The sequence below is a fragment of the Pogona vitticeps genome, chromosome 4, assembly GCF_051106095.1.
Source record: "Pogona vitticeps strain Pit_001003342236 chromosome 4, PviZW2.1, whole genome shotgun sequence".
NCBI lineage: Eukaryota > Metazoa > Chordata > Lepidosauria > Squamata > Agamidae > Pogona > Pogona vitticeps.
Window position 1 is genome coordinate 96,764,178 of NC_135786.1, and position 24,761 is coordinate 96,788,938.

At 40.8% G+C, this 24,761-nt stretch overlaps 2 protein-coding genes across 4 annotated transcripts; one reads left to right on the forward strand and one right to left on the reverse strand.

Moving 5' to 3' along the window:
• The first annotated feature begins 60 nt into the window (after positions 1-60).
• Positions 61-12,777, forward strand: TRMT13 (tRNA methyltransferase 13). Of its 2 annotated transcripts, none has more exons than XM_072998007.2 (11): positions 61-844; positions 1,583-1,629; positions 1,963-2,029; positions 3,577-3,639; positions 5,992-6,064; positions 6,310-6,416; positions 7,436-7,603; positions 8,711-8,777; positions 9,175-9,249; positions 9,860-10,283; positions 10,463-12,777. In XM_072998007.2, exons 1-11 carry the CDS (start codon positions 710-712, stop codon positions 10,659-10,661), a joined length of 1,425 nt encoding a protein of 474 aa, XP_072854108.2. In that variant the 5' UTR covers positions 61-709; the 3' UTR covers positions 10,662-12,777. The 2 variants fall into 2 exon arrangements, with proteins under 2 accessions (XP_072854108.2, XP_072854109.2); XM_072998008.2 differs by having other exon boundaries at positions 5,995-6,064.
• Positions 7,896-24,167, reverse strand: LRRC39 (leucine rich repeat containing 39). Of its 2 annotated transcripts, XM_078391793.1 has the most exons (9): positions 24,024-24,167; positions 23,463-23,745; positions 23,037-23,142; positions 20,079-20,235; positions 16,645-16,781; positions 14,535-14,680; positions 13,232-13,384; positions 12,105-12,244; positions 7,896-10,944 (listed from the first exon to the last, which is right to left on the reverse strand). In XM_078391793.1, the coding sequence occupies exons 2-9, from the start codon at positions 23,630-23,632 to the stop codon at positions 10,910-10,912; spliced, it is 1,044 nt and encodes a 347-aa protein (XP_078247919.1). In that variant the 5' UTR covers positions 23,633-23,745; positions 24,024-24,167; the 3' UTR covers positions 7,896-10,909. The 2 variants fall into 2 exon arrangements, with proteins under 2 accessions (XP_078247919.1, XP_078247918.1); XM_078391792.1 differs by lacking the exon at positions 7,896-10,944 and having other exon boundaries at positions 11,399-12,244; positions 24,024-24,139.
• Between the last annotated feature and the right edge of the window lie 594 nt (positions 24,168-24,761).

Genomic DNA, 24,761 nt, shown 5'->3' on the forward strand with positions numbered 1-24,761 from the left:
GGAAGCAGCAAGATGGCGGACGAGGGGGAGGGGCTTTCCCTTCGAGCACGGGGATGGGTGGGAGAGTAGGTGGGTGCGCGGACGCGACGCTCCTATGCACGGGAGCCTGCGGCCTGCCATATGTTCAACCCTAAGCTATAAATCATGAGGAAGATTTATGCAAAGAATATATGCACTAGAGTTTTTTTGTTGTTGTTGTTTAGTCCTGTCCGACTCTTCGTGACCCCATGGACCAGAGCACGCCAGGCCCTCCTGTCTTCCACTGCCTCCCAGAGTTGGGTCAAATTCATGTTGGTCGCTCCGATGACACTGCCCAACCGTCTCGTCCTCTGACGTCCCCTTCTCTTGCCTTCACACTTGCCTAACATCAGGGTCTTTTCCAGGGAGTCTTCTCTTCTCATGAGAGTTTTAAGGCACCACAAATGGGGGGGGGGATAGTACTGAAATCGCCAGGATCTCCAAACCCATCGCTTTCTAGCTTTTTACTTAGTTGTTTTTGCACGTTCGCTGTAAAGAAAAAGGGAGAGGCAGCCATTCCCCCCGCTGTCTGCACTGTTCCTCCTGCATTAGTGCCAACAACTGGTTAAACCGGTTCCCCTTGGTGAACAGTAGAGTTTGGCGCCGGGTTCCCGCGGCGAAGGAGGAATTGGGGGGGCAGGGCCGGCGCGAGTGGCGGAAGGAGGAGGTGCTGGAGTGACACCGGAGCAAGATGGCGGCGGGCGCCTCCGTGGCCGTATCCCCTGAGCCGGGGCGATGCGCCTTTTACTTGGAGCGAAAGAGACGCTTCTGCAAGATGGTGCCGGCCCAGGGCAAACGCTTCTGTGGGGAACACGGCGCCCACGAGGTATTATTGAGGCCGGCTAGGCGAAGCTGAAGTCCCAGTGGGATATAGTAGCCAGAGTGATGGACCAGGACCCTGGAGAGCAGAGTTCGAAGCCCCCCTTGGAAACTCAAGGGTTGGAACTGGGAAAATCAATTCTTAAATACAGTATTTCATTTACCTCGAAAGCCGAGTTAGGATCGCTAGTAGTCGATTCCGACTTGATGGCACAGAATACACACAAGCATCCGAAGCGAAGAGGGAGAGAGTGGAGGAGTTCAGCCTTTTTATTCATTTGGGCAACATGGCGCAAGGAAAACTTTAATTTTATAAGGAATGAATCGGTTTTGTTTGAACGAGCTGCAAATCACCCAATACATGAAGATTACACTCATTTCCAGGTTTAGACATAGCGATGAGAGAAAGATATTGTGCACACAATCAGAAGCATGCTATGTTTTACAAACTTTTCTTTGGTCCCTTTTAAGAAAAGGTACAAATTAAATAGGTATGCTTCTCCTGCTTATATTTTCTTGCTGAGGAAAGACTTTATCTGTTTAGTTCATGCAGGTTTCAGTCCTCCCTTCTTCATTCTTTTAAACTTTATTATACAGTTTGTAGTCACATTCTTGCTGTCAGTAAAAGCTGTGGAACTATAACCAGATTGTGACATTACTCAAGCTAATGGCTTTAAACATCAGAACATTTTTTAAAAGTAAGGTTACCTACTCTGATTTAAATGTGAAACTTTTTTTTTACTAGGAAGAGGAAAACAGGAAAAGAATTCTCTGCCCTTTGGATCCAAAACAGTAAGTACATTAAATATATGTATTCTCGAAGGCTTTCACAGCAGGAATCGGATGGTTGTTGTGGGTTTTTCGGGTTCTTTGGCCATGTTCTGAAGGTTGTTCTTCCTAACCTTTAGCTAGTCTCTGTGGCTGGCATCTTCAGAGGACAGGAGTCAGAACTCTGTCTGTGCTCTGGTGCAGTTTGTTTGGATAGTTCAGTATTTATAGCTGTGGGATCAGCTTTTGTCCTTTTCAGGAGATGGGTGATTGTGGTGATTAAATGTATGTTTGTATAGAGAAAAAAAGGAGAAGGGGGGAAATGGTTACTAGTCTTATCTCTGTTTCTGATTTTAGCACTGTATATGAAGATCAACTGCAAAAACATTTAAAAAGGTGCAATTCAAGAGAGAAACCAAAACCTGTAAGTGTACTTGGAACTGCTTGGTGGAATTAAAGTCATCTTTAAAAGGAATAATCCAAACAGAGCTGCTTTGTGCAGCCTTCTGTTTTGCAAGTATTCCAATGGGAGAGAATTCATGTGCAGCTTTTGTGGGTAAGATGACCAACATCATGAAAATAGAGAGAGGGGATACTATTTGTGTACTTACTTACATACAGATACTCATATGTAGATGTAAAAACATACCCAGTGTGTGGTAGTGGATAGAAAATGGATTAGGACTCGAATGAGCTGGGTTTGAATCTCTGCTCAGTCATCAAAACTTACTGGTAGAATGTGGAATTGATAAAACTGCTCCTTAAATATTTCACGTACGTACCTTGAAAACTGCTGTTACCATCTCTTTAAGCCAATTCAACAAAAATAACAAACATGCAAAATTAGAAATGATTGTTATGACATGAATACATTTTAGCTGAGTATAAAAGTCTGTGGTCATGTGGCATCTGTGCTGGCTAAGTCTGCTGTCCAGTTGTTAACTGTAGCATGGCAACATTGAGACCCCAATACTCTTCCTTACGCTTCTTTACCTTTAAATCAAACTTGTCATACACTATTTCACACAGGGAATACTTCAGATAGAGGGCTATCCTCTGCAAAAGAATCCATGGCAACCCTATATGTTGGTGATACTTTAGGATGTCCTCCAGGTGCTTTGGGCTACAACTCCTATAAGCCCCAGCTTGCATAGCCTATGGGCAGAAACTGTAGGAGCTGTAGTCCAAAACATCTGTACGGCTGCATGTTGCCTATCCTGGGGGTGATGTTGATTAAAACCTGAATGGCATATTTAATTAATATGAATATTAGAAACAGGATTCTCTAAGCGAGAAATGGTAAAAAGCTGTGTGTAAGATTTCAAAAAGAGAAAAACAGAAGGAAAGGCACTGACAAAAGAAAGGTAAAGAAGAACAGTTTGAAAGCAGAGTTAATTTAAAAAAAGTCATTTAGCCAACTAGCAAAGTAAAATAAGCATTCATGGCTGAAATCCTATCAAGTAACAATGTTTGTGTAACTCAGTATTACACTAGCAGAAGTTGCAATAGGACCAAGGAAGAAATGCTGTTCACAAAGCACTTCTGCAGGCACATTGTGCAGTTGGTGGCAACAGGAAGCAGGCAATGATTGCACAGTCAATTCACACAGTCCTTGTTGTCTGGCTATAACACCTGGCAAAGTTACTGCTGTGTAACTTTGTTATACAGCAACATACAGTATTCCAGCATTTGTTTTCTCGTGTCAGGCGTCTTCTAGCTACAGAAAATAAACTGCCTCTATGATTAATCTTTGCATGGGTATTTTACTGAGTATTATTATAATTAACACCACCATTATGATTGCCATATATCACGGCTTCATCAAATGTCAGGAAAGCCAAAAAGAACTTCTTAGTTGAATATTTTAATTAAAGCATAGGTGAATCAATGTAAACAGATTCAAGATTACTTTGCTGCTGTCAAATCATAACTAGTGTTCTGTTTTGTTTTGTTTTGTTTTTTACTTAAAAGGTATATTTTGTTCAAGATATTAATGCAGGAATAAAAGATACAGCTGTTTTGTCTGAAGAACAGGTGAGTGATTCTGTCAAATATATGATAATAATTGCAAGATAGTGATAAGGGAGCAGAGTTCATCTGTGAATTCAGCGTGTTCTTTGGTGCTAGAAAAATAGCTTGTATATGCTGCATTAATAACTTGAGTTTGCAAATTTATCTGAGTGGTAACCACAATTTTTCAGCAAGAAAGCATAGGCAACTTTTCACTGACATTTTGGGCTGAGATAACTAAGGACTGGGTAAATAGTTGTATTAATATATCATTAGTTATAACTATACAGTGGGGTCTTGACTTGAGAACTTAATCTGTATTGGAAGGTGGTTCTCAAGTCAAAATGTTCTCAAGTCAAATCTGCATTTCCCATAGGAATGCACTGAAAACCATTTGATCCGTATCTGCTCTTTTCTGTCCATAGAAACTAATGGGAAGCTGCTATTCCGCCTTCAACCACTAGAGGGGGATATTTTGTTTCTTTTTTTCTTAGGTCAAGAAAGGTTCAGGGAAGGCAGGGAAAATACAGTCCAGGCAGTACAGTACCAGGCAGTCTGAAGACTGTCTCCCAATCCACTCTCTAAACACTGGGAGGAGTGAGGAAGCAGACAGGCACCCTTTTCACTGGCCAACAGTTAACTGAAAGTTCAAATTTTGCACTTTCCCTGCCTCCCACATGGTTTTTTTTCAGTTCTTAACTCAAATCTAAGTACTTAAGTCAAGTCAATATTTTCTTATGAGAGCGGTTCTTAAGTCAAAATGTTCTTAACTCAAGCCGTTCTTAAGTCAAGACCCCACTGTATAACCATTTATCTCCATCATTTAGTAACTGCACTTTCTAATTTAAGAGATTTTGAACATCATGCCCAATGGATGCTTGTATGGTCAACTCTTTTGTGTGATTGAGCTGGCTGGATAGCTCAGTGGGAATTAGGTGTGTGGTTAGGAATTCGATTCCCCACTGTGCATCCCAGAAGTGCCTTTGTGGCCTTGGTCAAGCTGCAGAGTGCCATGATGGCCACAGTAGAAGGAAATGATAAACCACCTCTGAGTATTCTCTACTTAGAAATCCCAGAAAGGAGTTGCCATAAGTCAGAATTGACTTGATGGCACACAATTATTATTATTTGTGTGATTAGCACTAATTTATGGGACCCTGGACTCTTTTCCCTAGGAAGCTGGGCTGAGGACCCTGGACTCTTTTCCCTAGGAAGCTGGGCTGAGGGCGAAGGCCAGGTCTGTTTGCATGGATGCCATGCTGAGTTTTTTTTTCCTGGGCTTTCCTTTTGTCTCCTGACCACATGGCCTGGGGGTGGGGCCTAGGGGTGGGACTTCCTGCTGTAAAAGAGCATGTCCCAGGACCCTGGACTCTTTTCCCTAGGAAGCTGGGCTGAGGGCGAAGGCCAGGTCTGTTTGCATGGATGCCATGCTGAGTTTTTTTTTCCTGGGCTTTCCTTTTGTCTCCTGACCACATGGCCTGGGGGTGGGGCTTAGGGGTGGGACTTCCTGCTGTAAAAGAGCATGTCCCAGGACCCTGGACTCTTTTCCCTAGGAAGCTGGGCTGAGGGCGAAGGCCAGGTCTGTTTGCATGGATGCCATGCTGAGATTTTTTTTTCCTGGGCTTTCCTTTTGTCTCCTGACCACATGGCCTGGGGGTGGGGCCTAGGGGTGGGACTTCCTGCTGTAAAAGAGCATGTCCCAGGACCGCGTGCCTAACGGTGCGTGTAATTCTCAAATTTTGTATCTGGCCTCAATATGGTAAATAGGAAAGCCAATTAGATTTGCATAAGCCGGGGAGTTAGGAAAGTTTTTAAGGATCAGATCATACTTTTGCACTATTAAAGAGCAGGCCGGGTAGGTGGGGCTCATCAGCCATGGAAGGCAGCCCATCTAGGAGAAGGAAAACTCCGATTTCAAACCTCCACTGCCTTGTGGCTATATCCACCAATGGAAAAGGCTTCAGGAGTTGACCTCGAGGCAAAATCCGGAGCTGGAGTCCCGAAGGCAGCTCGTGTCGTTCTGCCAACTCCTGCAACGTTGCTGGAACCAGTCGTATTGGCTCTTGCCTTTCCATTGGACCATTTCAGCAATGTGGAGAGGGGGGATCTGCTGCTTGGGTAACAGCCTATCCTCCATATTACCTTACCCGGGCTTCATGCTCTGGAGAGGACACTCCTCGATTCAGAGCATGTTACCATAGTCTCTTGAGACTGAAGGATGCCTATGATGGGCAACAGCATATAATTTAAATCAGAGCACACTTGATATTGTTTATTTGAGCCTTATTTTTCTTGGCTTTTATAACCTATGCCACCTTTTGTTGCATGAACAACAACAAAACCCTTTGTGTATGTATTCTTTTGTGTACACTGCAACAGCTTCCAATTTCTTCACTGTCTACAGAAGAGTTAGAAGACTTAATTAGGAAGTTAAGAACAGCAGCTGACAGTGAGTTTGTTCTTATTTTTATACCCAATTCCACAAGGGCTAGAACACCTTATTCCCTGATCCCTTAAAGTACTTGTGCTGCCACTCCCACTTCTCTTTTCCTCCCATACCTTTTCTTCTTCACTGGTCTCTCTCTGTCCATCCTGGTACTTACTATATATACCTTTCCTCATCCTCCCTCTCCATTCCCTTCCCCGGCAGCAGTGCAGTTGGAGCTCACTGGAATAACTACATTTCATTTACAGGTATAAATTATGTACTTCAAGATCAAATCCTCTCTCATCCTGCCTTAAAGGAAGCTCTGAATGATCCCAGGAATGGAGAAGCAGCTTCTAAGCATTTGAAACAACAGGTTGTACAATTCTTTGAAGAAGATACTATATTCAGCAAAGTTTTCTGTTGGTTTTTAGTTGTTGTTTTTTAAATCCAGTACAGTAGTTTCCCTTCAAAGGGTATTTATTTGAATGAATGAATGAATGAATGCTGCCAGACTAAGTATGGGGAACATTAACTGAAGATTTCTTGAAAGTGTCACTGAAGCTACGTTCCATCCGAAATCTGCATTGTGCATAATATGATCTGAGATCTCGCATGAAATTACAAAATAAATTTTAACAATAGATGGTACAATAAATTCTCATAGTATTGAGTAAGTAGTGATAAAAAGGATGTGTGAGGATAATAATGCAATTATTTCATCTTCAAATCCAAGTGCCCTTTGCTAAAGAAGTAAAGAGATGTCCATGTAGACAGGAACCACAGAAGCCAAACGTTCCCCCCCCCCCCAGCAATATGTCCCATAGTTAGGTGAGTTGGAGTGTTTGGGTGCTGAGCCAAGGGCTGGAGGTATGAACCCCTATTGTGCCCCCTTGGAGATGAACCAGTTGAGATCACCTGTTGAATGTGTGGTTGATAGGATTATATAGCCAGCCATCTGTACTGTCTTGCAGAGGCCACATGGTTCTGGAGCACCATCAGAAGGAGGAACTAGTAAACCACTTTTGAATACTTTGTGCCTAGAAAACCCTGGGGGGGCGGGTTTGCCATAAGTCAGGATAAATTTGATGTCAATTATATGTCTGATGACGGCAACAGCAGTAGTGTGCCTTCACACTGATTCTGACTTATGGCAACCCTTTCCAGGATTTTTAGGTAGAGATTACTTAGAATTGGTTTACCTTCTTCTGGGGGTGCCCTGATGCTATGGAGTTTGACCAAGGCTACACAGGCTGGCTCTCCTCTTGGGAATCAGATACCTAATTCACTGAGCTAACTAGTGGGCTGAAATAATCAAAACTACAGTACTACTCTTGCAGTTATTTCAGATAATATGTTTGCTTTGATTGTAAAATCATCTTTTGATATCTGTAGGCTTCTATATTAGGTAACATGGAAAGACTGCATTTGCTTGGACCAGGGAACTGTTTTGTTGAATTTGGAGCTGGCCGGGGAAAGTTGTCCCATTGGGTGGATATAGCCTTAGAAGATGCTCAGGATGTTCACTTTCTTCTAGTTGAAAGAGCAACTACCAGGTTCAAGGTAGGATATTACTATAACCTTTTCTGTGGCTTTGTTATTATGCTATACTCAATAAATCTTCACTCATAAGTAACCAGGAAAGTCAGTTTCAACAGTATTAAGAAAATTCTAAAGTTAGAGTTTAGGTGGTATATCCATATATGTAGGAGTGTAACTCTTTAATAGAAGTATGTGGGGAGTGAAAGGGGCACTTGGCTTCTACTACTGAGAAATGGTAAAAAAGTTTGGTTATTAAGAGAACCTAATGCAGTAAGTTTGACAATGAAAGAACAAGCAGAGATGGATACTTCTGTTATGATTTGGTGGTTGTCATAATCATCCATTTATTGGCATAATAAAATAAAACAAAATAATCAATGGGGAGCTTATAAATAAATAAAATCCAACAAGCTAAGATGTACAGTGGAAGATACATAAGCAAGTGTAAGACCAATGATCAAATAAGACCTAGTTGACTAAATTCGAGTAGCATCCTTCTTCTCTGGATAATCAATTTCAAGAAAATTGCCACTTTCTCTGTTACGTCAACATTCACGCCTGAAAGAATAGACCTAATTTTCTGTGATTTGGTGATCTTCTGTTGCATATGTAAGAAGTATAAATGACAATAGAAACATAACCACTAGAGACACAGGGAAGGATGTTGTTTTAATTCATTTAACAAAATAAAATTTGACTAATTACCAGAAAAAGTGATTTTAATATGTAAGTTTTTTTGTTTTGTTTTTTTGGATTGTGATCTTGTCAGTTGCTACTGTTTTCATTTTTTTAAATAATTCATTAAAAATATTTTACAAAGCTAAGGTTACTGCCATTTGGTTTTAAAACGGAAGGCTAAGTGTGACCCTACAGATACTGGCAGACTGCAGCTCCCAGCATCCCTCATCATTGGTTGTATGGCTAGGACTGCTGGGAGTTACAGTTCAAGAGCTTCTGGAGGGCCACACTTTGCCCTCGCTGTTTTAATGCCTTGCCAAAGGACCACCACAATAATAAATTGTTTTTGCTGCTGAGCATCTTTGTTTTTAATTGTAAAACAGGATCAGAACTTGCTAAGTAGCTTAAGTAGCCTTTATTTTGTAGTAATGTGTTGTTTTGTTAACATAGGTAGATGGTAAGCACAGAAAACATTGTTTTGAAAGGCTTCAAGTTGATATCCAGCACTTGTGTTTAAGTAAGTTGATAATTCATTTACCTAAATGTTAATTAAATGCTGTTTTTTAATTCAGGGGAAGTCAGTGGAAAATAACAGTAATGTTAGAACAGCACTTAAGGGCAGGATCAGTCCTGTTGATCTCAATTAAGAATGAGCGCAATGGCAGAGCAGTGGCTATTCATTGTCAGATATACCACTGTCGCTCAGCTTTGAAACGCCACCACTGTGAAATACTGTTCTGCGCTCTTTACCTTCTGTTGCAGTATCTGTGAACGCTCTGTAGCCTGTTAATTTGTAAGTAATATCAAGGCCTCTGATTGCTGGATATAGTAATCCATACCTATACGATTAAAAAAGATGTAGTTTGAATGTTGTAATTCAGGCTGGTTTATTTTCTCTCTATTCTTTCTTTCAGATAAAGTGCCTGCCCTTGTGAAAGAGAAGCTCCCTGTGGTAGGAATTGGAAAGCATGTATGTGGTTCTGCAACAGGTACACATTTTATAAATAGTTAGTGGTAGTGAGAGCCAGTGCGGTGAAACAGATGGTGTCAGGTTCAAATCTCTGTTCCATGGAACATTGATTGTGGGGTGGCCACAGTAGACTACACCTTGAACAACCTGTTAGGGCCATCAGAAGTCACAAACAATGAGACAGCACCTAATAACAAGAACAAATTGGTAGTGAAGGTTCAAGGATGGGGGAACATATGGCCACTCTGATGTTATTATACTGTTATTCCCATCACTCATGACCATTGACTTTGCTGGATAGGGCCAATGGGGGCTGGAGTTTAGCAAAGCATAGGCTCCTGTGAATGAAGCAACGCTGTTGAGAAACATGTTTTGCTTGCAGTTATACAAGCCCCAGAGATAGTGTGACTTAGTGCTGACTTTGACTTGTTATTGAGTAAGTCAAAAGTAAGTATTTCACGGCCTTTTCTTGATTTATAACAAGCTCTGAGAAATGTTGTTGGACTCCAGATACTGTTGGGCTGCACCCTCACCACCTGATTGTGTTGTGCCGACATTCTGTAGAGCTACATGCATCTGTTACTGCTTGCAAAAAAGCTGCCATTCAAACAATTCCTATGTATCTACAGATCTTGCTTTGAAATGTTTACTTGAAACCTACACACAGCTCGGTGACAACAGAAAGGAAGATCCTGCACCAAAACGCTTGAAGACCAATGGAACCACCATAGCACCCAATAATTCTGATGAATCATGTAGGATGGCTATAACTGAGAACAGATGCTGTGTAGCTGGAATTGTTATTGCGCTATGTTGCCATCACAGATGTGAGTGGGAACATTATGTAGGCCAAGAGTTCTTTAGAAGAGTAGGATTTGGGGCAATGGAATTTAATTATTTAAAAAGATTGACAAGCTGGGCTACTTGTGGAATGAGATACACTTCAAGAAAAGCCTCCATAGCTGACACAAAGAATGAAGAACAGAGCAATGAAGTAGAAGAGCATGACCAAGATGACAGTAGTGCCGAATGCAATTTGGATAGTATTCAAGGGTAGGTGATCATTCTTCATACGTTCCTGAAATAAGTATGTTCTGATTGTATGCATCCAGTATGTAGATTAGGAAAATTCTAGTTGTCTTCTTACATTTAAATGGGCTAAATCTGATGTCTTTGATTCCATAGAATGTGAATGTTGGTATATTCTGAAATCTCTCCTCCGTTGTTTGTAGGGTGCTAACCACTGAAGAAAGAAAGCAGATAGGCTACCTTTGCAAGCTGCTGATAGACTATGGTCGGATTGAATATCTACAGAAAAGAGGATACGAAGCTGTGTTGCAGCACTATACAGACCTCAGTGTATCCTTAGAAAATGTACTCTTGACAGCTGTGCCCTGTTGTCCTTCTTCAGCACCTCCTTCAACTGCTTAAAAGTGAGAGGACTTTAAATGGTTAAAAACACAGACTGTTGAAATGAGAGATCCAGCATTGAGGCTACCAGACTGGTGTTGGCTTTTTGGTGATCCTCTGGAACCAGAAGAAAAGTATTCCTTGGTGTTGGTGTTGACCTCAGTCTCTTTGTTGAAGTGGGTATGGATGCTGTTCAGGTTTTCTCTGCTTGGAAGAACTATAATAATCTTTCAGTAATAATGAAAACTTAGACTGGCATGCATACTTTTTCATTTGCCAGTACCAGCAGCTGTAGTATTGTTTTCTGAAAGAGAAGAAGTGTAATGGAACCTATCAATATCTCAAAAAAATTGAATTTACACTTATACAAGTTTAATAGCAATGGATTTTTAGTCATTTCTACCTTGTTTGCTATACTTTTTGTATGTCTTCTTTTTAAGGTGCTTTAAAACTGCTTTTGAAAAGCCAGACCAGAATTTTTGATTTATTGTTAGGAAGGACTGTGGGCAAAATCACTCATTAAATGTCATAGATACAGTGGTGCCTCGCTTAACGATGTTAATTGGTTCCAAAAAACCCATCACTATGGGAAAACATCGTTAAGCGAAACACCATTTCCCATAGGAATGCATTGAAAACCAGTTAATCTGTTCCAATGGGAACGGATTACCGTCCTTAAGCGAAAATCCCCATAGGAAACATCGCTAAGTGAAACAATGTTTCCCCCAATGGAAAGCTATTCAAAAGCATTGCAGCCGGCTGCAATGCTTTTGAATGGCTTTCCGATCTCTGTTTTCGCTCATTTTTAAGTGTCTTAAAATGTTTGAAACCTGTTATAAATGCTTGGAATCGATAGCCCCCCTTGTGAAACATGTGCAAACTTAATTTGGCTCTGTTCTGAGTCTTCGTTAATTTTTGGTGATTTTTTGTTTCCCCCCTTTAAATCCATTGAAGGCTGGCTTATAGGCTTTCATTGGATTCCTTTGGGGAATCTTATTTTCAAGGAAGATATAAGAACTGAAACAACAAATGCAGTCCATTTGTTACTTTTGAACTAGAGCAGATCAACTGAACGAATCAGGCTTACTAAATCATAGTCATAGAATCATGAAATTGGAAGGGGCCTATAAGGCCATTGAGTCCAATCCCCTGCTCAATGCAGGAATACTAATTGAAGGATATCTGCTAGGTGGTTGTCTAAATCAATAGGTTACAGAAGTCCCACTGTTTCAATTAACATTTTGGCTGGAATTAACCACTGGATTTAAGCCAGGGCCTTGTTCCCACAGCCTGCTTTAGAATAAATGTTGACATCTCAGGGAAAGTGCCTTAATTTCCTCTGGCTTTCAAAAGGAAAATAATAAAAGGTAAAGGTCACATCCCTTTGAAAGTCAGAGGATTTTTTCTTCACTGAGGTCATACTTGCTTTCACTTTTAACTGTGAAGAGTATGAAGGCATGGTACCTTTTCTGCTGAGCGATTCCTGAATGTATGCATGCATGAACTGAATTCCATACAGTTCCCGTTCCTCTTCCTCTTCAGGATTCTCACAAGGTGGAAGCGTTACTTGAAGCTCTAGTGGGTTGTCTCTGAAGTTGACAAATCTAGTGATATATTATTAGAGTAACATGTTCATGAAATTGCTCTGCATAAAAAAAAAAGTTAACTAATAGGTTGGCTATTTTAATCACTATAGTCCATCACCTCAACCAAAATTGTTTGCCGCTCTGATCACCTCAGTGGTACTTTTGGAGGCATTGTTTGTTCTTCAAAACTCACTGATTCTTTGGCCTAGTTCACACATAATGCTTAACTGTGATTTTGTGTTTTGGGGATGAACTTGTGTAGACCACAGGCTTTTCCCTCTCACTTCCTACACTGTGCTGGGAAAGATATCAAGTTTACATTTTAAATTAGTCACTTTTTAGCCTTACATCCAAACCTTAAACTGTGTGGTTAATCCTTAAGCAAGTCAGGTTCTGAAACTATGTTTGACAGCACCTTTATGTGAAAAACTCAACTTCTCTCCCTTTTTGATCAGGTCTATGGACAAAGCATATGAACAGGCATAACTAGGCATATATAGGCACCAAAATCTGCATTATTTTTATCTTGAATAAATGTATTTAGCTGAGAACTAGACAGTGGTCATCCTTTTGAATTCATGTAATTCTGAGTGTGTCAGGAACTCTAGATGTATAATTATGTCAGTGCCCAATGTCATCTGTGCCTGTTGGGATGGGGGTGTTCAATTTGACCTCCCTGATCTGAAGGGCTAAAATAATGGAAAATACAACTTCATGGCTTAATTTTTCAAGGCACACCTTGAACACACCTGTGTCTTGCACTACCATTCAAAAACACTGGTGTATGGAAATTCATAATTAATCATTAATAGAAGTCTCAACTTTGCATGCCACCACTCAGTTCACATAAAGCAGATATTATACAATACTCTTAGCTTATGACAGCTGAACAAGGTGAATCAGAGAGAGCTGCCAAGAACTATAGGTAGCAGTCATGAGCAACATGACTGTGTGCACTGACCAGGGCAATAACCTCTCCGGTTATTGCAGTGGCTTTCTTCTCACCTCAGGTTTGGCATGTCTTTCATGCAAGCAGGAATATCTTGTAATTTGTTGCTGGTGAGGACGAGGGTGCTCAGGTTCTTTAGGTTACAAATGGAGTCTGGTAAACAAGCTATTTCATTCCTTTGGAGCCACAAAGTATGTAGATTTTCAGCTCTGTAAAGTCACATACAGTATGTCAATTACGAAGAGAATCACCTGGCTATATATACATGGATTTCTATAACTTCTTTTGCTGTATAATTTCTCATTGGGCCCCCAGTAACAGGTATGTGGTATGTAGGGGGTCCTCTAAGCAGTTTATCTCAGGGTCTTTTATTAGAGCATGTCTGACTGGGATCTTGAAGAAGCTATACTAATGAGAGTGGAAAATATCAAGCCCCATGTCCAACATGGTGGAAGGTAGCCTCTTAAGTTTTGTGTAACTCTTACTGTTTATTACAGACAACATACTCAAGACAGTTTTGCTAGGGGTGTGCATACAGTATTGTGATTTTGGAATGTACCTCCCAGAATTATGGGATATACAGTCCAAAACCACAAATCTGTATTTTTAGTTTTTGCCAACATACTTCTGCCATTCGCCTCTAAATCCTTACAGATGACCCACAGAATGTCGTGTTCTGACCGAGGCTTCTGTGATCCTCATCAATGTATACAAATTATTTAAATACAAATTAATTAACTTTTCAAGTAGACACTGTTTTAGTTTCGAGGCAGAATAGTCTATGTATCAGTTAATGCACAGGTCTAAATTTAAGTGTTTGTGTTTTAAAATGTTTATAGACCATAGTTTCAAGATTCTTTGTGGATGTTGTATGTTATAATACTACAGCAGGACCTCCCTATCCTCTGCGGATTGGTTCCAAGCCCTCCCTGTAGATACTGAAAACCGAGGATGTTTTCAATATCCACTATACATACAAATGCTGTATATATAGCATAGTAGAAGGGAGGAAAACAGGAAAAATTTAGTTTCATATGCATTACTAGAACTGGCCACTAGAGACCACCAGAACAAGTGTTCATAACATGGTATCTTGCTCCCTCTTGTGGCCAGTTCTGGTAATATATGTAAAATAGGTTTTTTTCTGGATTTTTTCTTTTAATATTTTTAATATTTTTAGACCATGGATAAGTGAATCTGTAGATACTGATCCACTGGAAAAAAGGATCCTTCTGTACTGCTTGCCTGTTACAATCATTCAGTTTTCATTTTCTGTAAACTTTATTGCTGCTAGGAAATGTTTGGCAGGAGTTTAATAGGAATATTCCTCCATATAAAGTATGCTTAAAATTAATTTACTTGTCAAGATCAGCAGGGATTTCTTTCAGTTTGTTGCTCCCCATGTCTAGCCATTCCAGGTTTGGCATATTCAGGATGACCGATGGGAAGGTGGTGAAGTTGTTCATGCTCAGATCTAAGTGATAGAGCTTTTTCATGTTGCTCAGCTAAGGAAGAGAGAGTGAAAGATCTCACTGGTAACATAGCTTCACAAGATGAACACTGTTGTTGAGAAAGCTCACATCCCTAAAGCAATCCTGTATAAAACAGTATCACTATTCTAGAGTCTTAGATAGCCTGCCGTTATAGTCAGACAATGTTCTCACACAGCTTTTTTTGGTATTACGCTTGACAAGCAACAAAGATAAGATGCACTGCTTGAAGAAACAAATTTGTCTGGTTTCTACAGTGATAAATGATTTGTTCTGCTCCACTGCAGACAAGCCAATTATGACTAACGTATTCCTTCCTATTATCACATCACTCTAGGGAAAACAAAGTACAGATAGCATGGAAAAGCCTTCCCAGAATTCTAGACAAAAAACAAAGTGTGAAAGAAAAATCAGGACAATAATTTCTGCAAAGAAATGTAATACGGAAACTATCCTAAAGTAAGCATGTTATAGCCATGTTATATATTACAGAATAAGGAGGGTGTAAGTGCCAATTGAACGGACACTGTATGGGTATGACAGATTGTACTGTGAGGAGATTCATTAAAATTCATGGTAACTAACCCTGTGATATTTAGGATGCAGCTCTAACATCACTTAGTACGTTAGTATGAATAAATCCCAATGAACGCAATGAGGCTTCCTTCTGGGTAATCATGCATAACATTAAGCTGTTTCAGATTCATCCATTAAGAACCTTATGGTTAACAAGAAAGAGGTGCATTATTAACATGGCAACAATTATACGGGCAGCAACTGCAGGTGAAATGCCATCTGAGAAGAGGAAGGCACTATGATTTTTTTCAAGGACAGAAAAGTACCTTTTCTATATTTTCTACATTGTGTTTTCTGTAACAAACACTGCCTTTTGCAAAGAGCTTTTTTTTGATACTACTGTATTGTTTAACACACATAAGCAGATTTAACCGAGAGTGATCAAAATCCTATAGACTTGTGCAATCAAAAGCTTTTCCTCTCCTCCAGCATGTACCCTGTTATGCACTCAGTGTTGCAGTGATTACAAAAATGGCACATATCTGATTGCATAAAGGTGAGACGAGAGGAGGGGGGGAAACATTGCATGACTTCCTTACACACTTGATTTTTGCTAGTTGGATTTTGAACACTAACTCAGCTAACTGCATAAAATTTAACGTCCAGTGATTGAGATATGGCATAATATATTAATATGAGGGTATGACTAGACAGCCAAATTGCCGCAGCCTGGATTGGGATAAATCATGCTAAACAGGGTTGCTGTGAGGCGTGGTATGTCATTGGGGTATGCACGTGGACGAATCAACTGCACCACACTTCAAGCAACCCTATTTGGACATTTTATTCTTTTAAAGGGAAAGGGGGGGCAATGACAAAAGCAGCCCAGCACCAAACCAAAAAACAGTAGCCCCTGAAAGGGATCCCAAAGAGTCTGGGTAGGTATGCTTCGGAGAGGGGCAGGTTCAGAATGACATCATGTGGTTGCCAGGAAAAAAGAGTGAACCAGCCTATCCCCAGTGTGGACCAAATCATGGGACCAATCCCCATCTAGTCTCACCCTAATTTAGTGCATTGTATGTGCTAACATGAATTCATGCATTAACAATTACCCTCAGGCTCACAAGGAGATCATTGTTTGCACAGCACTGCCATTTAGGAACATGTGCATCTCCTTTGTGTGAGGCTGCATGCATGAATCTACTGAATTATCTCCAGAGAATTTAACACACCAAAACAGCTGCACTGTTGCCACCTTTTGGGAGCACCAATTGTACAAATAGTCTCTATCTATCTTCAGTGTTGCCTCACTCCAAGCCGCAAGGTACCACCAACACACCTTACGCCAGCAGTAATTGGAGGATTACATTCAGCACTAATTACTTTATTATTTAAAAGGCAGTTTAAAAAAAAATCCCCTTTGCTATCCTGATCCAAAGTATGAGAGAATAGTTTTTTCAAACCTGATGGGGAAGATCACAGATATCTCTGTTCACTGCCAACTCCAGTCTTTCTAAATTGGCACAGTTCTTTAGTTCTTTAGGAACAGACTTAATTTTATTATAACTGAGGAGCAGCTCTTGGAGATTTGACAACTGACCTGCAGAAATACAAGAAGCTCAGTGTAATATTCACATATAAACTTATATTACAGGCCTAGTACAAAAACAGCTACTTTAATTTATTGGAGCTATACTTGAATAAAGTCTGAAAAGCCAACCACATCACTTTTTGCTGACTTGAGATTTAATGCTTGCAAAACTATCTTGAAGGCACTTATTTATTTATTTATTTTATTTTATTTTATTTATATCCCGCCTATCTGGTTGGTTAAGACCACTCTAGGCGGCTAACAGCATAAAATAACACAATAAAATACTGTATAAATAACTCAATTTTTACATAGTAAAAACATTTAAACAAGAAGGGAACTAATGATAGAAAAGAGAGAGAAGAGAACATCAGGAATTGTCTGGAGGGAAGGCCTGCCAAAACATCCATGTTTTCAGTTGATTTTTAAAAATACCCAGCGAGGGAGCCGCATGAATCTGAGGAGGTAGGTTGTTCCAGAGACAAGGAGCCACCGCCGAGAAGGCCCGATTTCTTGTCTTTTCCTTCCAGGCCTCCCTCGGAATTAGGCTCCTCAACCTCACCTCCTGGCTCGCACGAGTGACACGGGTAGATCTTGGTGGGAGTAGGCGTTCCACCAAGTATCGAGGCCCTAAACCGTTTAGGGCTTTGTACGTAAGCACCAACACTTTGAAGTCGATGCGGAACCGGATGGGCAGCCAATGCAATGCAGCCAGAGTGGGTGAAATACGTTGATATTTTTTCACTTGCTAAGTAGTCTGGCTGCCGCATTCTGCACCACCTGTAATTTCTGCAACAGCCTCAAAGGCAGCCCCGTGTAGAGCGCATTGCAGTGGTCTAATCTTGAAATTACGAGCGCATGTACCAAGGTAGTGAGAGCCCCAACATCAAGGTAGGGCTGCAGCTGGACTATCCGCCTAAGATGAAAAAAGGCGGTGCGGACCACCGACGCCACCTGAGATTCCATAGTGAGCACCGGGTCCAGATGGATCCCCAAGCTGCGGACCCCGTCCCTGGCGGGCAGAGTCACCCCCCAAAAGAGAGGGAGTTTCCCAAATCCCCAATTGTGTGGGCGCCCACCCTCAGTACCTCCGTCTTGTCCGGGTTCAGCCTCAGCCCGTTCTCCTGCATCCATTGCAGTACAGTCCCCAGGCAGCGCTGAAGGGACAGAACAGCATCTCCTGAGGTTGGTGAAAAGGAGATGTAGAGCTGCGTGTCATCAGCATATTGATGACACAAGGCTCCACACCCCCTGATGACCCCACCCAGCGACCTCATGTAGATGTTAAACAGCATTGGGGAGATAATCGACCCCTGTGGAACCCCACAATTGAGGCTCCACGGGGCCGAGACACTCTCCCCAAGCTGCACTCTCTGGGGCCAGTCCTCCAAGAAGGAACGGAGCCGGGCCAGTGCCAGGCCACCAATTCTCAACTCAGAGAGCCTCCCCAGGAGGATACCGTAGTCAATTGTATCAAAGGCCGCTGAGATATCGAGGAGGACCAGCAGGGACACTTTGCCCCTGTCAGCCTCCCTCAATAGGTCATCACACAGGGCAACCAATGCCGTTTCTGTACCATGGCGCAGCCTGAAGCCCGACTGAAATGGATCCAGGGCATCCGTTTCATCCAGGTGTGCCTGGAGCTGGTCAGCCACCACCCTCTCGACCATCTTGCTTAAGAAAGAAACATTGGCAACGGGCCTATAGTTGCCAATTTTGTCCGCCGCCAAACTAGGTTTCTTCCTAATGGGCCTAATGAGTGTCTCCTTGAGGGCAGATGGAAATCTGCCCTTGAGGAAAGACCCATTAATTATTACAGTGGCCCATTCCGTTGTTATCGGCCTGGCTGCTTTGATTAGCCAGGCCGGGCAAGGGTCAAGGGAGGAGGTGGTGGCACAGCAGCGATCAAGCTGGCACACATTAACATAACCAGGCTCTGCCAGGGACACTTTTTCTCAGAAGTCAAGACAAAAGATACTTTCTGCTTTCCTTTCTTTGCTGGAGGATATGGAAGTGAACGAAATTCTGCTGGCTTTGTAGTATGATTTTATTTGATTTTAAAGATGAATTAAAAAACAATTGGAAATTTGTAAAGTTACCTAAAAATGCAATGGTAATTTTTTATTGTAACCAACACTCTCCATAATCAGTGAAGAGTTAACACAGAGCTGCTTTGATGGAGCTCTTGAAGTTATGCTGTTCCTCAGTGACTTGTTTCCACTTCCTTGTGCCTTGACTGCTGCATGGTTCAACAACTGAAGATATAAAGGGGTTGGGGAGAGATTTGGATGGATCGGCTGTTCATATCATTCATACTGTATGGAGGAATGAGAGGAAGCTACAGACGTTGCCCTTTGCCAGAGTCTTCCTTGTGGAGAAGACAGCAGACAAGCTGATAGGTAGAAGGAAGCTGGGAACAATAGCTGTCCTGAATATCAGATCAGGAGCCATTTTTGGAGGGAAACCTGAACCTTCCCAGGTTTCAATCACCTATCTTTCCTACATCTGATACCCACCAAGCCCAGTACACTTTTATTGATCACACAACAGTAGTGATGCTACAGCGTTTGTCCAAGATGGTATTTCACTACCCACTAGACCAAGTGGAAATGCCCACTGGTTTAAACAAAGCAATGTCTGCTTGCATTATGGAAAGCTGGAGGTCACACAGAATGGGGTGCATGTTATAGCTCTCTGACCCAGATGTTTTAGATTACCAGTTCCTATCAAACTAGAGCATGTTGACTGTGGATGATGGGAACCGTCTTTCAAAACATCTAGTGGCCCCAGGGGTGTTGGGAGGATGTTGTAGTCTATGACGAAAACATACAGGCAGGATACAAAGGAAAAGGGGTTGGAAAAGAGTGAAACAAGCTGAGTGGATCTCAGTTCCTCAACCCACCCCCTTTCTTCTGAAGATCTCAGTAGAGGGCGCTACTTAACCGGCCAGTAGTGTCTGAAGGATCGTGCCAAATGGCGACTAGAAAAGAACAACAATGACATTTTTTTCTGCAAAATCCTATCATGTTATTTCTAGATGTTAACATGATTTTACCGCAAAAAAATATTTTGTAATCTAGTTCAAAATTCTCACGTCTCTTTAAACAGCAAATACATTTTGAAATGAAGGAGAGTCAATATTCACAAAAAATAGTTTGTTCGAGAAAGAGGAATCCCAGTGTGTTTGGACCATCAGGAGGGAAATGTTCATCCAAAAAGCCCCAGAAACATGGCTCAAAAACTCCTGATTGAGAAGCAGAACTTTTTTAGAGGGAAATAAAAGAAAGTTTAATTTTTTCAACTCACCAATCTCCTTTGGAATGTCTGCAAGGGAATTTCGAGACAGATCTAGAACAATGAGATTTTGAAAGCGACCGATGAACTGAGGAATTTTTACTAAACCAGTTCTGTGAATCTGCCATTCCTGGAGGTGGTTCAAGTTCAGTAAGCAAGAAGGTAGCGTCTAAATTTGTATGAAACAAAATAAGAAAGGAAGGAGATAGTCACTGATCCTATTGGCTCAATCCTCTTACACCAAACATTATGACAAGCAAGCCTTCCCCAATCCTTTGCCCTCCAGATGTGTCGAGGTACAACTCTCCAAAGTCTATCCCACACGGCCCAATTTGTCATGCTGGTGGGATGATGCCAGTTAAGCTCAACACATCTAAAAGGCACCAGCTTGGGGAAGATTACAACAATCTAGCTTTTTTTAAAAAGGCAAAACACAAGATAAACTGAGCCAGATCTTAGTAGAAAAAGAATTACCAACTAATATTATTCAATGGTTTCTCCTCCTCTTTGTATAACATTAAATATACATAAATTAGTTAGCAAGAGAGAGAGGGTGGGAGAGAGAAAACTTAATTCAACTTGCTAGTTTTGCAGCACAATCCTATGTATATCTGCTTATAATTGTTTTGTAGTTCAGTGTCTAATAAAGGTTTCAGAGGACTAAATTCTCTATTGCAGTGTGGGTTAAATTAAAGTTTTATCTAAATTTTAAACATGAAGCAATTTAACGACTGATTTCTGAGTGAGTGGAACAAGCCTGCAGACCCATAGCCAGAGATGTTAAGTTTGGGTTGACACTTTCAAGTCATTTCCAACTTATGATGGCTAGGAGTTATGCACCTCCAGAAGTTTCTGTCATTAAACACTCCAGTTGAGGTTTTGCAAACTAAAGGACATGGATTCCTTTATTCCGTTGATCCATCTTATGTTAGATCTTGAGCTTTTCCTAGCATTATTGTCTTTTCCAATAAATATTTTCTTCTCATTATGAGAGCCTCAGTTTAATCACTATCACTTCTAGTAAGAGCTTAGGCTAGATATCTAGAACCTACTTATTAGTCTTTCTAGGACTCCAAACTATCCATAAAGCTCTCCTCTAGTATCACTTTTAAAATGAGTCATATTTTTAAATGTCAATTTTCTTCATTGTGTAGCTCTCACAGCCCCTCAGAGTAATTGGGGATACCACAGGATGTATGTCCTTGGCTTTGATCTCCAGTGACTCATCCTGATGGCTAAGAATCATTCCTAGTTCTTTCATAGCTGTTTTTTCCAAGTCTCATCTTCTTCTGATTTTCTTGCTTTTGATTAATGATTGTATTAATAATTAATGATTGAATCAACCTATAAAAAAATCTCAAACTATTCCAGTTTTTTCTTTTTCAATGGTGAGCTTACATAATCTTTCTGCAGTCTTGATTTTGTCTTTTGCCAGTTTTCCTGACATACAAACACTGTCACCACATTAAGGCGTGCATCCAAGAACAGGATGGTCAGCATAGTTAAATGAAAAGTGGAGGAGAAATGGTATGCTATTGCTCCTCACACTCTACTCGAAAAAATTAATATTCAAGCACAGACTCACAGCTTCACTGTCTATCCTTGCTCTGGGAGGTTGGGCAAGAGATACGTTCATAGTGACTAGCTCTCTGTGCCTACCCCTCTTGAGTATAGAAGAATCACAATAATACAGTGAAACAATTCCATGCCAGTTTTTCTTTGGTACTGCTTCCTCTTGGACTTGCTGTTATAAATTGACTGCAGTAGCTTCATTCTGAATACGTACTAAAATTAAGAGTTATGATGTGAGGGTTTAGCGAAGTAGACATATATGTCTCATGATTTAAAAAATTGCCCCATTTCAGACTGCAAGTAAATGGGGAATGAGGAGGTGCAACAAGATAGATAAATGCTCTTTAAGTTCTAAATCTCTCTCTTCAGCATTTAAAATCACATCCCTCTCTCTGATACCAGTGTCACAACTCCCTTTGTCTTGTCACTTAACTATTTAGGTAATGATCTCTTTATGTCTCCACAGGAATAAGGTGTGTTCTTTAACAATCTTCATTTATTTGCCATCTTCCTCTTTCACTGCCAACAACCTTTAGCTGCCCCTATGCATGTATTTGCCCCTTTACCTATGCCCTTATACCATCATTCACATAGCCAGCCTCCGGGCATTGAACTCGGCACCACACAGCTTGAGCAGAACAAATAACATTTTATTAAGTAACATTTTAAAAAGAATATTGTTTATTCCTAGGCTTTAAATTCATGTGGCACAATCATGTTTCCACTCCCATCCTTCAGTCTCTCTCTCTCTCTCTCTCTCTCCCTCTCTCCCTCAGACTGTTCTCTTTGACATTTTCCTCAGACCCCTATACTCCAAAACCATTATCTCCCCAATCTTTCCACACCAGACTTGCTCACAAACACATTGCAACCCTCACTTCCCTGGTTTCAACCAGCCAATCAGAACCACGCTTACCAACATTCCATGTTCCTCACTCAGCCCCTCACAACGCTTTCAAAATCATATAAACAATACATTTAAATATAACCAAATGTCACCGTCATTGAGTTTTGCAGGAAAGGGCAGGATGATGGATATAGAAACTGTATGCTATACAGTAATATGAACTGGGGAAAAAAACTGGGATAAAACCAGCTATGGCAGCTGTGAGGAGTCCAATACTATTGTTTTGTAGTCTTAACGCAGGAGTAATATTCGTGGCTGTGCTACTCACTTTAAAAAACTGATTTCTTCCAATACTCTTGACTTGTGTTTATAATAGATTTATGTTATAACAAACATACAGTAAATCTAAGTCTCAATCGAAACAAACAAAGCACCACAGCTCTAAAAAAAATCAGGATCACATGACAACCACTGATACTGATGAAGTGAAACACTGAAGCTGGGATAACAATAGAAAATCTTTTGACAGTTGTATCACATTAATAAAATACCTTCCATTCTTCCTGCTCAATTCTTAATACAGCCCTTCCTTCTTCCGTGATTACTTTTTTCTTCAGCTTGGCCAAACTGACTCTCTCTTCCCAAACAAGTGTCAATCTGGGGGGGGAAATTGTGAAGTTGTTTTTAAATTGCTTTGGATTTCCAAACTTTGATTCAAAAATGTCAAGGTCGGAAAGTGAGGCCTGAGACAGGTCAAGCATTGACACCAGACTGTCGAAATAGTGTTTTAAGTACAGTAAAGTTTGGGTAACAAAAAGATCTGAGACTAGTCTGACTGGACTGAGACTTAAAACAGTGCAATCCACCTTGCTACCTTGTAGTAGAGCACGTCTAGAGCAGGGCTCCAGTTTAGCTGAAGTAAATTGGAGACCTGCTCATGAAACTTTGAAATTCCCAAAGTGTCAAAAAGTACCTACCTCTCAGTAGCCCTCTGACTGAATTCCTTTTCCTTTCGAATCTCTTCATTTATTTTCTGGATTCTGACTTCCCAAAGTGTCTTAACAGCTGTAAATGAGCCAATGCAAACCGTTGTTTCAGACATGGCTCTTCGGCCTTCTGTTTCAGCATCTGGTTTCATTTTCCCCATGTTGCTAGAGCTTATAGGAGGGTCATTGGTGAAAGAGAGACGGGGAACCTGGTGAGAGTGTCAAGTGCATTATATCTCTGTACTTTACTTGACCTCCAGAAGGAAATATCATTCTACAACAAAAAGAGACATAAACCATTATTCAATTTCCATGGCCTGTTGTTGGATCTTCATTTGTGGGCCTCTGCATTCAAGGAGCACGGAGGAGGTGAACAAAGCTATTCTGACAATCATTTAGTGAAATGCTGATCATAACCTGCCAGACATTTCAAAAGCCTGTTCCCAATTTTAGCTGCAAAGCAACATCACGCTCCATCCACAGATCAACACATCCCTTGCTAACACATTTCTCACTAGGAAAGAACAGAAGAGGTATTTTATAACTTCTTACCTAAATCCCTGGCTGTACTGGCAGCTGGTTGTCCACGGCTCATAGATTTTTGAGCAATGACTGAAAGCAATCGTGAATCTTTAATGCTTTGTTAGAACCATTTACAACCGTCACACCAACTACGACAGAGTGATATGTAATGCCAGCCGAGTTCTAATTTTAACTTGTGTCACTGGCTGGGACGAGTAAGTATTGCTGTAGCCAGCAACCGTACCTTTCTAAAATATTTTCCCATTCTGAGCCTCTTTCTGCTTTTCAAAACTTGTCATATTTCTACAAGTTAAGAACGGTCAACTACTCCAGATAGAGTAATTTTTTTCTATGTTTACTGTTATTATTTATCATATTATTATGGCTATATGTGGGAGGAATAGCGACATTGGCAGATATGAAGTATCATTTTGGAAACATAGGAACAGCCGTTTTTAAAGTAAATGACAGAATACAATCAATTAATATCCTTAGGGGAACAAGTTATTTAATATTATTCTAGCTAACTGCAGGATATTACAGTATGATTTATCCTCTCAAATAGTACAAAATCCATTGCAATGTCAGCACTTCTTAACTGGTAGCCATTTGCCACTGAGATTTATGCCACTGGACTTACATAAGGGTAAGTATTCAGATGGATTCTGGCCAATGAAAGGGAATCGGGAGGATCAAAGAACTACAAAAAAAAACCACATGGTGCTCTCAAGAATATTAAATGTAAACCAACCTCATGTATGTCCGCAC

Coding starts and splice junctions, on each gene's coding strand:
- TRMT13 (XM_072998007.2), top strand. CDS start 710: ATGGCGGCGGGCGCCTCCGTGGCCGTATCCCCTGAGCCGGGGCGATGC. Junction 6,417..7,435: donor CTAAGCATTTGAAACAACAG/GTTGTACAATTC, acceptor TGATATCTGTAG/GCTTCTATATTAGGTAACAT. Junction 9,250..9,859: donor TGTATGTGGTTCTGCAACAG/GTACACATTTTA, acceptor ATGTATCTACAG/ATCTTGCTTTGAAATGTTTA.
- LRRC39 (XM_078391792.1), bottom strand. CDS start 23,632: ATGGGGAAAATGAAACCAGATGCTGAAACAGAAGGCCGAAGAGCCATG. Junction 16,782..20,078: donor AGACATTCCAAAGGAGATTG/GTGAGTTGAAAA, acceptor GTATTTCTGCAG/GTCAGTTGTCAAATCTCCAA. Junction 12,245..13,231: donor AAAGACATGCCAAACCTGAG/GTGAGAAGAAAG, acceptor ATATATCACTAG/ATTTGTCAACTTCAGAGACA.